The following is a 12704-nucleotide window of genomic DNA, read 5'->3' as shown; positions in this document are numbered from 1 at the left end:
ATTCATAATTTATTAATTCACACCATCATCAACACACATCAGCAGCCTTTCAACCGTGCACTTAAATGTGCCCTGCAAAGGTGGATGGAAGGCAATATTCTCCTAGTCATTAAACTGTATTGTGCATGTAGAGGCAGAAATTTGCTGTTGGTAATATCAAACATATGGGACACATCAGGATTAGACTGATACATGCAGTGATTTTGTATTTCTAGTTTTATGTTTCTAGACAGAATGGGAACTCTTTAATAGTCAAGCATAATGTGAGTTTGTATTGCTGTTCCCTGGAAGTGACAGAGTGACAGAATGATGCTCATATTGTAAGGCTTTGAATTTCTGCTTCTAATATTAGTCACTATTACTATTGCTCATACTCAGACCTCTTACTCTAGTCTAAGTATTAAACTTAATCAGGTAACTCATCCCACATAATTTGTGCTTTAGACATGAATGATACCTCAAATTGTGCAGCTTGTGAGGAATGGTGTACTATTACTTTTCTAAGCATACAGACTTATAATATTTACTGGAAAACCATGAAAGGGGCAGACATGACAAAAAATGACATACATTTTCAATGAAGGAGGGACCCGAGCCATATATACTGTATTGACCAGAACATCACAGAGAATTTAGTGATAATCAGTGTTGGGTAGATTACTTCTGAAATGTAATCTGATACTTATTACAAATTGCACGGCTAAAACTGTAATCAGTAATATAATATTTTAGTTGACACTTTTTTGGTAATCTAATCTGATTACTTGTGAATTGCTCATTGCTCATACTCATGTTTTTATAAATCTAATAATTAATTTTAAATGTATTTAATATTAAATGTATAAAATTAACACTCCTTTCATTAAACATTAGTAATAAAAAAATAAAAATAAAATTTAAATAAAAAAGTCCTGTAAACTGCTGTTGCTTGCAAAAAATATTAAAAAAATTATACAATTGAATTTATTGATTTAATGTTACATTTAAGAGCATAATCAGTAAATTGTGCAATTGTTGTTTTATGATTTGGCTGATTTGTAATCTAATAAAAAATTTAATCATCTAATCATTGGGAAAGTAACTGTAATCTGATTACACACAATTTCAAATGTAATGTAATCCTGTAAAAATGTAAAGTTATTGATTTTTTAATTTGATTACGTAATCCAGATGAGGTCTACATGTAGTCCATTACTACCCAACACTGTCAGTGATTACCACCCAGAACACCCTAGCAACCACCTAGAATAGCTTTAGCAACCACCCACAACATACTAACAACCATATAGCAACACACTTAAAATCTTTTTGGTATAAATATTAGTATATATGAACTAATATTCTAATTTTAATGTCAGCTGATTTTTAAATTGACGTTGTTTCCTTAGTCCACAAGAGGGTGCAATAAATACATAAACCATTGAGCATCATTATATTATTGCGTAGAACATTCCTATCCTTGCTGTTAAATTAAGAGCATTTTATTTTCAACTAATGTGCATAAAATAAATAAATAAAACGTTTTAGTCTGTCCATATTCTCAAATGTTAAATCAAAAGTACAATGGGTGGGGGGGGGGGTGGACGCTTCAATAGACAGTTCACATGATGTTACACTTGCACTGATTCCTACTACTCCAGACTCAAGCGTCATAATAACAGCGAAATACCACATTGTTTTGTTTTTTTATCAGTACAGTTGTATGTAGAGTAGCAATATTCACAGATAGCAGTGATATTTGGCTGAACTCGGTGGTGAAGTGGATCAGACTATGAGCCCAGGCCAGGGGCTGTTCAAACAGACGGAACACAACAGACTGGAACCCAACGCAAGGATCTCGAGATACACATTTCCAAGTTGAACATCTTTCCTGACAAAGCATTTAAACAACTCATTGCTTAATCTGAGAAATGCTTATAAAAGAGCAAGATGCAATGGCCAAAGACCTCCACCAACTGTAAGGGGCTGTTCACACCTAACGCTTTTGCAACCAACCATTTGTTTTTCAGTGTAAATGTGCACTAGACGAACGTCCTTGTTTCTCTTTTTTTTTGTTTATTCAGCGTCTCATGCAGGAGTTCTGTTTTTTTAGATGATGTGTCTAATTAAAAAGAACTTCAAAAGCATATTGAGACAACCGCTGCTTTCTGTTAAACTGTATTTGTTGCGCTGTGTCTAGCCTTTTTTAGCGCAAGAATGTGATCGATCTGAAGCCATCATATTACAGTGAATAGGAATCCATTGTTACCATTCAAAAGCTCATTCTGAACAAACAGCCGCACTGAAAAAACTGGTTAGGTGTGAACAGACCTTAAGAGCGAAATGATGAGAGAATTTCCCTTTTTGGGTGATCTAGTCCTTTAATGAGGTGGCAGTAAAATATCAGTTGAGAAATCATGCCTGCTGAAAGCACAGATTCTTTCCATGTTAAATAATTACAATATTACAATAATTACAATATAAGCATTTTACTTAATATTTTGAAAATATATTACAGCTAACTTTTTGTGTTTGGCTTTAAGGGCAGAAGCAGCCATGCCATTTGGCTGTTTGACTCTGGGAGCGAAGAAGGATTACAACAGTCCCTCTGAGGTCACTGATAAATATGACCTGGGACAGGTAGTGAAATCGTAAGTATAAATTTATGGTTTGCTTTACCTCACATTTTTTGCCTATTTAATGTAATATTTCTACACAAAATATAAGTTTGTTTTTGTTGTCTCTTTTAACAGGGAGGAGTTTTGTGAAATCTTCAGGGCGAAAGACAAGAACACATTGAAAATGTACACCTGTAAAAAGTTCCTGAAAAAAGACGGGAGGAAAGTACGGAAAGCAGCTAAAAACGAGATCCTCATCTTGAAAATGTATGATTCATGTGCAGGTTATTTATAAAATCTACATTTTATTGAAGAAAGACACTTACAGATGGTGCTCAGTGTTACATTTTTGTTTTACAAAAGTACAAAAGTAGCAGAATCTAGCCAACATTTTACCATGCAAATTATTTTATTTTTGCAGATAGCCATGATCTCTTTTCACTTTCAACTCTGCTTCCTTTTACAGTTTTTCTCTTTTTCTCTTCCTCTCTCTTTTTCCCTGCAGGGTGAAGCATCATAACATCCTCCAGCTGGTCAATGTCTTTGAGACGAGAAAGGAGTACTTCCTGTTTCTGGAACTGTAAGTGCTTTGGGATCTGTGTGTTTGTGTGTGTGTGTGTGTGTGTGTGTGTGTGTGTGTGTGTGTGTGTGTGTGTGTGTGTGTGTGAGAAAGAGAGTGTGAATGGATATCTATTTGCTTCTGTTCATGTTTTTAGATTTTAAATAGTTCACTCAAAAAAGAGAATTCTGTAATTTTTACTCACCCTCATGTTATTCCAAATCTGTGTGTTTTTCATTCTTCTTTGGAATACGAAATGATATATTTTGCAGAATGTTCATGCTGCTCTTTTCCATACAAGGAAAGCAAAAAGTGATCAGGGACTGTCAAGATCAGTCATATAAAAGTCGCTTTGGATAAAAGCGTCTGCTAAATGACTAAATGTTAAAGTAAATATTAAGTGGCATGATAGCTTTGTGTGAGGAACAGTACGAAATATAAGTCGTTCTCCACTGAAAACCTTGTCCTCCGCCATTGTTCTTAAATCTAATTTTCACTTACACATATTCAAACTTGGCACACAAGAACCAATGCCGTCATACTGGGCATGACGCGTCTCAGCACACCAAATTTGAACATTTTTATGCGTGAATGAGATGGTCATCATATGTGTTGGTGCTGGTTCTTTCACTTCAGGGCCACGGGCAGAGAAGTGTTTGACTGGATCTTAGACCAGGGCTACTACTCAGAACGTGACACCAGCAATGTGATCCGGCAGGTGCTGGAGGCTGTGGCTTACCTTCACTCTCTCCACATCGTTCACAGAAACTTAAAGGTGACTTGGGGCTTTACTACCATCTACTGGTCACCACATGGTATAACACCAGAATGCAAACAGACTCCAGAAAAAAACAGACTCCAAAATCATGAGATAGAATTTGACTAGCCATGCTAACCTAAACATTGTCTTGCATATCTTAATCACAATCAAAATAAAAAGGACATGTTCTTATAAAATCTCACATTTATGCAATGTGACATTTGTTTGTATGGTTTCAACTTTTCTGACATTAACTGCCTGAAATATATCTTGTCACCCTTTTAGCTGGAAAATCTTGTGTACTACAACCGCCTGAAGAACTCAAAAATTGTAATCAGTGACTTTCACCTTGCCAAACTGGAAAACGGCCTTATCAAAGAGCCATGTGGCACACCAGAATACCTTGGTAAGAAAAAGTGTCAGAGATATTGAAGGGTTACTCCACCCAAAAATGAACATCCTGTCATCATTAACACACCCTAATGTTGTTCCAAATAAGTATGGATTTTTTCTTCCATTGAACACAAAAGAGATGTTAGGCAGAATGTTAGTCTCAGTCACTGTTCACTTTCATTGTTTGGTAACACAAAAAAAAAAAAGATGCAATGAAAGGTGACTGAGGCTGTCAGTCTCTAACATTCTGCCTAACATCTCCTTCTGCATTACATGGAAGAAACAAAGTCATACGGGTTTGGAACAACATGAGGGTGTGTAAATGATGACAGTTTTTATTTTTGGGTGAACTAACCCTTTAAAAATATTATGATGATTCAGACCTTTTATTATTATTATTCCCTTTTCTTTTCATTTTGTAGCTCCAGAGGTGGTTGGCAGACAGAGATATGGCAGACCAGTAGACTGCTGGGCCATCGGAGTGATCATGTACATCCTGTGAGTTCATACATTGTAATCAGCACATTTGAGTCATTTAGTTGTCAAATTATTCACCATGTTCATTTAATTTTTTGTCCCATCTCTTTTATGTGCTGCTATGTTCTTGGTTTACAAATGTTTCCATTTGCATTGTAGAACTCCATAGAGATCCGTCTGGGTGTCACTTGCTTGACGCGCACTTGGAGTCATCCATGACATCAGCATGAACATTACATTTACTGTTGTTACATTGTGTGTAATGTCATCATTGCCACAGTGTAAGTGCATGTTATTTCCTGTATGTAGTTCTCACCCAAATCCATCCTAAACAATAAGTTCTTGCTCATATGTTGTTATGTTCCTTATTGCCCCTTTAAGATGTTAATATTATTAAGAGAATGATCAAATGCTGTCAACAGACTTTCAGGAAACCCGCCTTTTTATGATGATGCAGATGATGATGATTATGACAGTCATGATAAGAATCTGTTCCGGAAAATTCTATCCGGAGACTACGAGTTTGACTCACCCTATTGGGACGATATCTCAGATTCAGGTATATTGCACAAATCACAGTAGGTGTGGTATGGATCTACAGGATTCTGTTCAAAACAATAAATAACAATCAAAGTGATGGCCTTATGATGGCCTTGTCTGTTGTTATAACAATCTGTATTGCAGCAAAAAACCTTGTTGCATGTTTAATGGAGGTGGACACAGACCAAAGACTGACTGCGCAGGAAGCCATCAACCATGAGTGGTAAGGAGTCTCTTGACTTGCAACACAACCTGTAAATTGTGGTGTGAAAGTTGTTCTGTGCAGTTTAGTTAGAAAATAACCATTCTGGACCTTTTCTGGGTTTGTTGTTTAGGATATCTGGTAATGCCGCCTCAGACAAGAATATCAAAGATGGCGTTTGTGCTCAGATCGAGAAAAACTTTGCTAAAGCCAAATGGAAGGTGAGATGGCTTAGTTTTGCTTTTGTGTTAATCTAAAAGGGTATTCACGCTCAAAGCAATTTGCATGGACAAAGTGATGAATCACTTACTCGCCCTCATGCTGTTCCAAACCATTATGACTTTCTTTCTTACTTGGAACACAAAAGGAAATGTTAGGCAGTATGATATTCTCGGTCACCATTCACTTTCATTGTATAATTTTTTCCATACAATGAAAGTGAATGGTTACTAATGGCTCAAACTAACATCACCTTTTGTGTTCCATGGAAGAAGACTTCCTTGTGTTTATGTCCTAATAAGACAACAACATATTATCTATGTTATGCAGAAAGCTGTGCGTGTGACCACCCTGATGAAAAGGCTCAGGGCCCCAGATCAGAGTGACTCTGGGGCTTCTAGTCCTGCACTTGGAGCCTCAGGAGGCACCACCCCTGTTCCTCTTGCTGCCACACCAGTGCCTCCCCGAAGCACCCTGGTCGCCCAGGATAATCCAGAGGAACAAGAGGCCTCAATTCCAGTACGGTGTAATGGAGAGATGGTAACGTCCCAGCAGCTTTGTGGGGAGACTAGGGAAGAATAGAATAGAGGCTGACAGAGATCAGAGAAATATAGTGATAAATAGAACAGCACCCACGCAGTTCATATAAATTTAGTTTAAAATCTAATGGTGTAGCAAAGTTCAATTGTGCTTAGAAGCTTGATCGCCATTTTCCATTTTCATTTGTGTGAAAATGCTATAATCTAGAAAAAACTTTTAAAAAACAAAACCCAGTCCCGTAATTGTCTATTTGTATTTTCTTCTGTACATTTATTTAGGAAATATTGTTTGTTACAGACCTAAAACTTGCCAGTGAAAAACAACAGATATTTGAGGCATTTTAACCTAATTTTCACAGTCCAGGACCATTTTTTACCCCTCTACAGAAAACAGCTGAATGAGTGAATGTTTGGAATAAGCTATTTTAAGTACTACTGATAAAACACTACTAATTGTCTAATTAAACATAAGAAACAAGCAAACCAAAAGGAAAAACAATAAAGCCGCTGAATAGTTTGTTGTTAAATCTGGATAATCTGGGTAAAGAAAATCTTTGGACTTTATGAAAATTGACTTCCCCTTTTCATCAGTGACTCCTCTGATGAGCTAACATGTAAAAACAGAAACATTATCTTATATTGTTTTACAATATTATGTAAAATATATGTTTGATTTTGTTTTAAATGTGATATGTTGCAAAGAACATATGGAATAGAAGCTGTTTAAACATATTTGTAAATTGCAGGTTTAAGGTTGAATTTGGCACAGCTTATGAATACTATATGTAATATACTAACAATAATGCTAAAAAGCACATCTGCTTAATTATAATTTTATCAATATTTTTCGTATCATAATATTGGCTCATCAGTAAATAAACTGCTGATGTACCTCTTTAATACTATATATAAAATTATCATATTATCATTATCTTATATTGTTTTTCGCACAGCTAATATTTTTCTTTTCTTTTGCTCTGCTGTGCAATTATCGTACAATAATTATGTAGCTGTTTTGATTTTATTTACCCTCATATCTGTATTCTGAAGAACACTGCATTTTATATGGATTATCACTGGTTTCAATTAGTCTGATACATTGAGGTCTAAGGGTTTCCAGAACATTCTCTTAATGTGCAGTACAAATGAAGCAATATGAATATTGCTGTAATACTGTGAAACTGCCATATGGTGATAAGAAGTTCCTGCCATATTTCATACAGGTAGCCAAGCAATTTGCTCTTGATGGTTGTTTGCATACTCAACATGATCTTACAGCTGTATATTATGTTTAAAAATAATGTATTCTTCCAAAACCCTGACTTTATTTTTACTGTCCATGTGGAGAGATATATTTAAACTGCAACTCCTGCTGTAACTGTAAGACAGATGCTCATTATGGCCTATTTATTTGTTGGTCGTAGTTTGTTTTAAATGATTGTCTTTGTGATCACATTGAGTAGATGGCTCACAGGTCATGCCAATCAGATGCTTACTTTTTATGCGTTTGCTAAATATACTCATTGTAAATAGTTGCACTGAGTTTTAATGTCACTTTATGTATTACTGCAGTAATGTAAAAGAAACTCTTACGACACTATAAGCCTATTTTTGTTCAACCTTTTCCTTTAACTTTTTATTCAAAGCTTCAAAAAATCCAGTCAACATAGTTTTACAATCTCCTCAATTGAAAATCAAGTCATCATTCTCTTTTGTTTCATTATGATGCTCACGTTTGAAATATATTTTCTGTTTTCATTACCTAAGACAGAGCAGAGGCGAAAATTCTGCCCACAAGAAATAATTCATCAAGCAAACTTAAGAAATAATTGTTGAGTGATTCATAATTTTCATGTATTAGCCTAATGTGTTTGTCACTCTTTGTTTGTGGCTTCTGTATTTTGTTACTTGATACGCAAAATAAATGTTTTTGGACAGTGTAAGTGACTGTGGTGGTCATTATCAAGGTTTATAGCCTAATACTACAATACAACTAATATCCCTGCTGAAAAAAGCAGGTTGGCTGGTCTTTGCTGGTTTAAGCTAGTCACCCAGCCTGACCAAGCTGGTGTAGCTGGTCTCCCAGCCTGGGTAAGCAGGTGCTTAGCTGGTTTAGCTGGGAGGCCAGCTCATCTCCCAAACTGACTAGTTAAAAAGTGGGCAACAAGCTAACAAGCTAAGGCTGACTTTAGCTGTTTTTTATTTTTACTTTTTTAGCAGGAATGTTATTATCATAGTCAAATTCAAACATAGTCAATAGGTTAAATAGAACTGCTTTATTCTGTAAGTTGGTTATCTGTATTGGTGGAATATACTAAATACTGTATTTGAAGAAGCATTATAAATAAATAATGAAAAAAAAATGAATCAATCAATAAATTAAGCATAATGAATCCATTTACATTTTTTTCCATTTACCAAAATGCATATAAAACGCTTTAAGGCAGGGCTATTCAACTTTGGAAAGCTCAGGGGCCGTAATGCTGGATCCCTGTAGCCTTGAGAGCCGCACTCTTAATTTTTTATAGTAATTCTTATATGTTATATACCCTATATATATATATATATATGTATATGTATATACAGTACTGTGCAAATGTTTTAGGCTCTTGCAAAAAAAATTGCATAGTGAGGATGTCATAAATACAACCCCAATTCCGAAAAAGTTGGGACAGTATGAAAAATGCTAATAAAAACAAAAAGGAGTGATATATTCATCATTTGCTATATTGAAAGCACTACAACTACACATTATATGATGTTTTTCCTTGTGAATTTCATTGTTGTTTGAAAATTGCATTATGAAGCACACCATACGGTAACAAAGACCCCGTACAATTGTGCAGCCAAAGACCTACATAATGGATGACTGGGGGAAAATTCCACTTCTAAACTTAACAAACTTGTATCTTCAGTGCCCAAATGCTTAATAAGTATTATTAGAACAAATGGTGATGTTTCACAGTGGTAAACACTCGACTGTCCCAACTTTTTTAGAGTGTGTTGCAATCATCTGATTTGAAATTACTGTACATTTTCAAAAAACAATGAAATTCACAAGGAAAAACATTATATAATGTGTAGTTGTAGTGCTTTCAATTTAGCAAAGGGTGAATATAATTTTCAAATCACTCCTTTTTGTTTTTATTAGCATTTTTCATACTGTCCCAACTTTTTCAGAATCGGGGTTGTAGTTTTCATTTATCACTTAATGTCATACAGAGTCCAGTAAACATTAAAAAAAAAAAAAGCTAAATCAATATTTGGTGTGACCACCTTTGCCTTTAAAACAGCACCAATTCTCCTAGGTACACCTGGACACAGTTTTTCTTGGTTGTTGGCAGATAGGATGTTCCAAGCTTTTTGGAGAATTTGCCACAGTTCTTCTATATATTTAGGCTGTCTCAAATGCTTCCGTCTCTTTATGTAATCTCAGACTGACACGATGTTCAGTGGGGGGCTTTGTGGGGGCCATAACATCTGTTGCAGGGCTCCCTGTTCTTCTATTCTAATGTTTTCTATTTGCAAAAGTAAAGTTTGTGAGTCTAACATTTATATTTCCTATTGACACACTAAAGCTGAAGATATAAATAACCATCTTAAGACAAATGCTTTTGTGAAACATCTTATGTGCCTAAGATTTTGCACAGTACTGTTTATATATATATATATATACACACACAGGTGCATCTCAAATTAGAATGTCGTGGAAAAGTTAATTTCAGTAATTCAACTCAATTGGTGAAACTGGTGTATTAAATAAATTCAATGCACACAGACTGAAGTAGTTTAAGTCTTTGGTTCTTTTAATTGTGATGATTTTGGCTCACGTTTAACAAAAACCCACCAATTCACCATCTCAACAAATTAGAATACATCATAAGACCAATAAAAAAAAAAAAAAAACATTTTTAGTGAATTGTTGGCCTTCTGGAAAGTATGTTCATTTACTGTATATGTACTCAATACTTGGTAGGGGCTCCTTTTGCTGCAATTACTGCCTCAATTCGGCGTGGCATGGAGGTGATCAGTTTGTGGCACTGCTGAGGTGGTATGGAAGCCCAGGTTTCTTTGACAGGGGCCTTCAGCTCATCTGAATTTTTTGGTCTCTCGTTTCTCATTTTCCTCTTGACAATACCCCATAGATTCTCTATGGGGTTCAGGTCTGGTGAGTTTGCTGGCCAGTCAAGCACACCAACACCATGGTCATTTAACCAACTTTTGGTGCTTTTGGCAGTGTGGGCAGGTGCCAAATCCTGCTGGAAAATGAAATCAGCATCTTTAAAAAGCTGGTCAGCAGAAGGAAGCATGAAGTGCTCCAAAATTTCTTGGTAAACGGGTGCAGTGACATTGGTTTTCAAAAAACACAAATGGACCAACACCAGCAGATGACGTTGCACCCCAAATCGTCACAGACTGTGGAAACTTAACACTGGACTTCAAGCAGCTTGGGCTATGAGCTTCTCCACCCTTCCTCCAGACTCCAGGACCTTGGTTTCCAAATGAAATACAAAACTTGCTCTCATCTGAAAAGAGGACTTTGGACCACTGGGCAACAGCCCAGTTCTTCTCCTTAGCCCAGGTAAGACGCCTCTGATGTTGTCTGTGGTTCAGGAGTGGCTTAACAAGAGGAATACAACAACTATAGCCAAATTCCTTGACACATCTGTGTGTGGTGGCTCTTGATGCCTTGACCCCAGCCTCAGTCCATTCCTTGTGAAGTTCACCCAAATTCTTGAATCGATTTTGCTTGACAATCATAAGGCTGCGGTTCTCTCGGTTGGTTGTGCATCTTTTTCTTCCACACTTTTTCCTTCCACTCAACTTTCTGTTAACATGCTTGGATACAGCACTCTGTGAACAGCCAGCTTCTTTGGCAATGAATGTTTGTGGCTTACCCTCCTTGTGAAGGGTGTCAATGATTGTCTTCTGGACAACTGTCAGGTCAGCAGTCTTCCCCATGATTGTGTAGCCTAATGAACCAAACTGAGAGACCATTTTGAAGGCTCAGGAAACCTTTGCAGGTGTTTTGAGTTGATTAGCTGATTGGCATGTCACCATATTCTAATTTGTTGAGATAGTGAATTGGTGGGTTTTTGTTAAATGTGAGCCAAAATCATCACAATTAAAAGAACAAAAGACTTGAACTACTTCAGTCTGTGTGCATTGAATTTATTTAATACACCAGTTTCACAAATTGAATTGAATTACTGAAATAAATGAACTTTCCCACGACATTCTAATTTATTGAGATGCACCTGTATATATATATATATATATATTAGTGAACATTTTATAGTAAGATTTTGCAATTTAATAGTAATTATTTGATACAATATATATAGCCTAAATATAGCCAAATAAATTAGGGGTGAATAATATTTTCTCATGGTTTGGTTTTAATTTTTCAAAGAGACACTTTATAAATTATTATTATTATTATTATTATTATTATTATTATTTACTTTTTAAGATTATATATTCAGTTCTGTTGTCAGATGAGATGTGTTCAAAAACAAGAGAAAACGTGAAAACTGAAAACGTGACTCTATACGTTTTTGCAAAACTTGTTATACGTCTCCAGGTAAAATTCCTTGCTGTTTCCTGGGGAAATGAACACTAGAGGCGCTACAACAACTGTGTGTTTTCTCCACTTTCACTCAAATCATGACTTCATTGGCTGATTATGACTTTATAAGCACATATTTTTCTCTCTATTACTCAAACCCTGCCATGTTATGATATCGAGACACTTTTACTCTAACGCAAGGCTGTAACCATGTCTTGAACATTGGGGGGACCAAACCAGTTTGGGGGTAAGGGGTCACTTGTGTTGAATAATAGGGTTCAAAACAGTGTTACTATGAATGCAAACTTTAATACAGTGAAAAAGACACTCTATTAGCATAACATAAATATATATAAAGAAATAAAATATTCCAACATTCTTTTGAATGTCCATATACTAAAATAAAATATTTGATGCCATGAGTGTACCTTCATTTACTATTACTATTATTTTGAATGGCCATGGAAAATGAAGCAATGTGATAATAACAAATTTACCTGGTCACAAAAAGTAGTCCGTTAATTTACCGGAGACCTTTTGCTGACCCTTTATGCTTCGCAGAGCTAATGTGTGCTTCTAAATCACTTGCACCTTTATTAGCAACTAACACATAAGTGCCAGCTTTACATGTCATACATTCTGCTTCCCACGGGTCTCGACCTGGACTAAAGCATGGGAATTTTTCGCGCAAATCTTCTGTAAATTTGCACTTTCGTTTGGGCATTGTTTCCACTCAGAAGTAATTTGCTGCTACTGTCAAGCAACTGTTTGATGCAGAACACAACAGCGCTTTACGCATTCGCGGAGAGATTGACAGGCAGGAATTTGGCCAATAGTTGCTGCAAACCT

The 12704-nt window shown here is 35.9% G+C and overlaps 1 protein-coding gene across 2 annotated transcripts in view; it reads left to right on the top strand.

Moving 5' to 3' along the window:
* The window catches only part of LOC127446577 (caM kinase-like vesicle-associated protein), a 50378-nt gene extending 42139 nt beyond the window's left edge, over window positions 1-8239 (top strand). For both annotated transcript variants that reach the window (XM_051707601.1, XM_051707602.1), the window contains 10 exons: window positions 2523-2630; window positions 2733-2864; window positions 3103-3177; window positions 3793-3931; window positions 4202-4322; window positions 4732-4807; window positions 5209-5345; window positions 5471-5549; window positions 5662-5749; window positions 6078-8239. In XM_051707601.1, coding sequence (XP_051563561.1) covers window positions 2536-2630; window positions 2733-2864; window positions 3103-3177; window positions 3793-3931; window positions 4202-4322; window positions 4732-4807; window positions 5209-5345; window positions 5471-5549; window positions 5662-5749; window positions 6078-6329 — 1194 coding nt within the window. In that variant the 5' untranslated portion in view covers window positions 2523-2535 and the 3' untranslated portion in view covers window positions 6330-8239. The remainder of the gene's footprint in view (window positions 1-2522; window positions 2631-2732; window positions 2865-3102; window positions 3178-3792; window positions 3932-4201; window positions 4323-4731; window positions 4808-5208; window positions 5346-5470; window positions 5550-5661; window positions 5750-6077) is intronic.
* The last annotated feature ends 4465 nt before the right edge of the window (window positions 8240-12704 follow it).

The sequence above is a fragment of the Myxocyprinus asiaticus genome, chromosome 9, assembly GCF_019703515.2.
Source record: "Myxocyprinus asiaticus isolate MX2 ecotype Aquarium Trade chromosome 9, UBuf_Myxa_2, whole genome shotgun sequence".
Lineage (NCBI taxonomy): Eukaryota > Metazoa > Chordata > Actinopteri > Cypriniformes > Catostomidae > Myxocyprinus > Myxocyprinus asiaticus.
The sequence above is the reverse complement of the archived record's forward strand: the minus strand, read 5'-3'. Positions and strand labels throughout refer to the sequence as shown.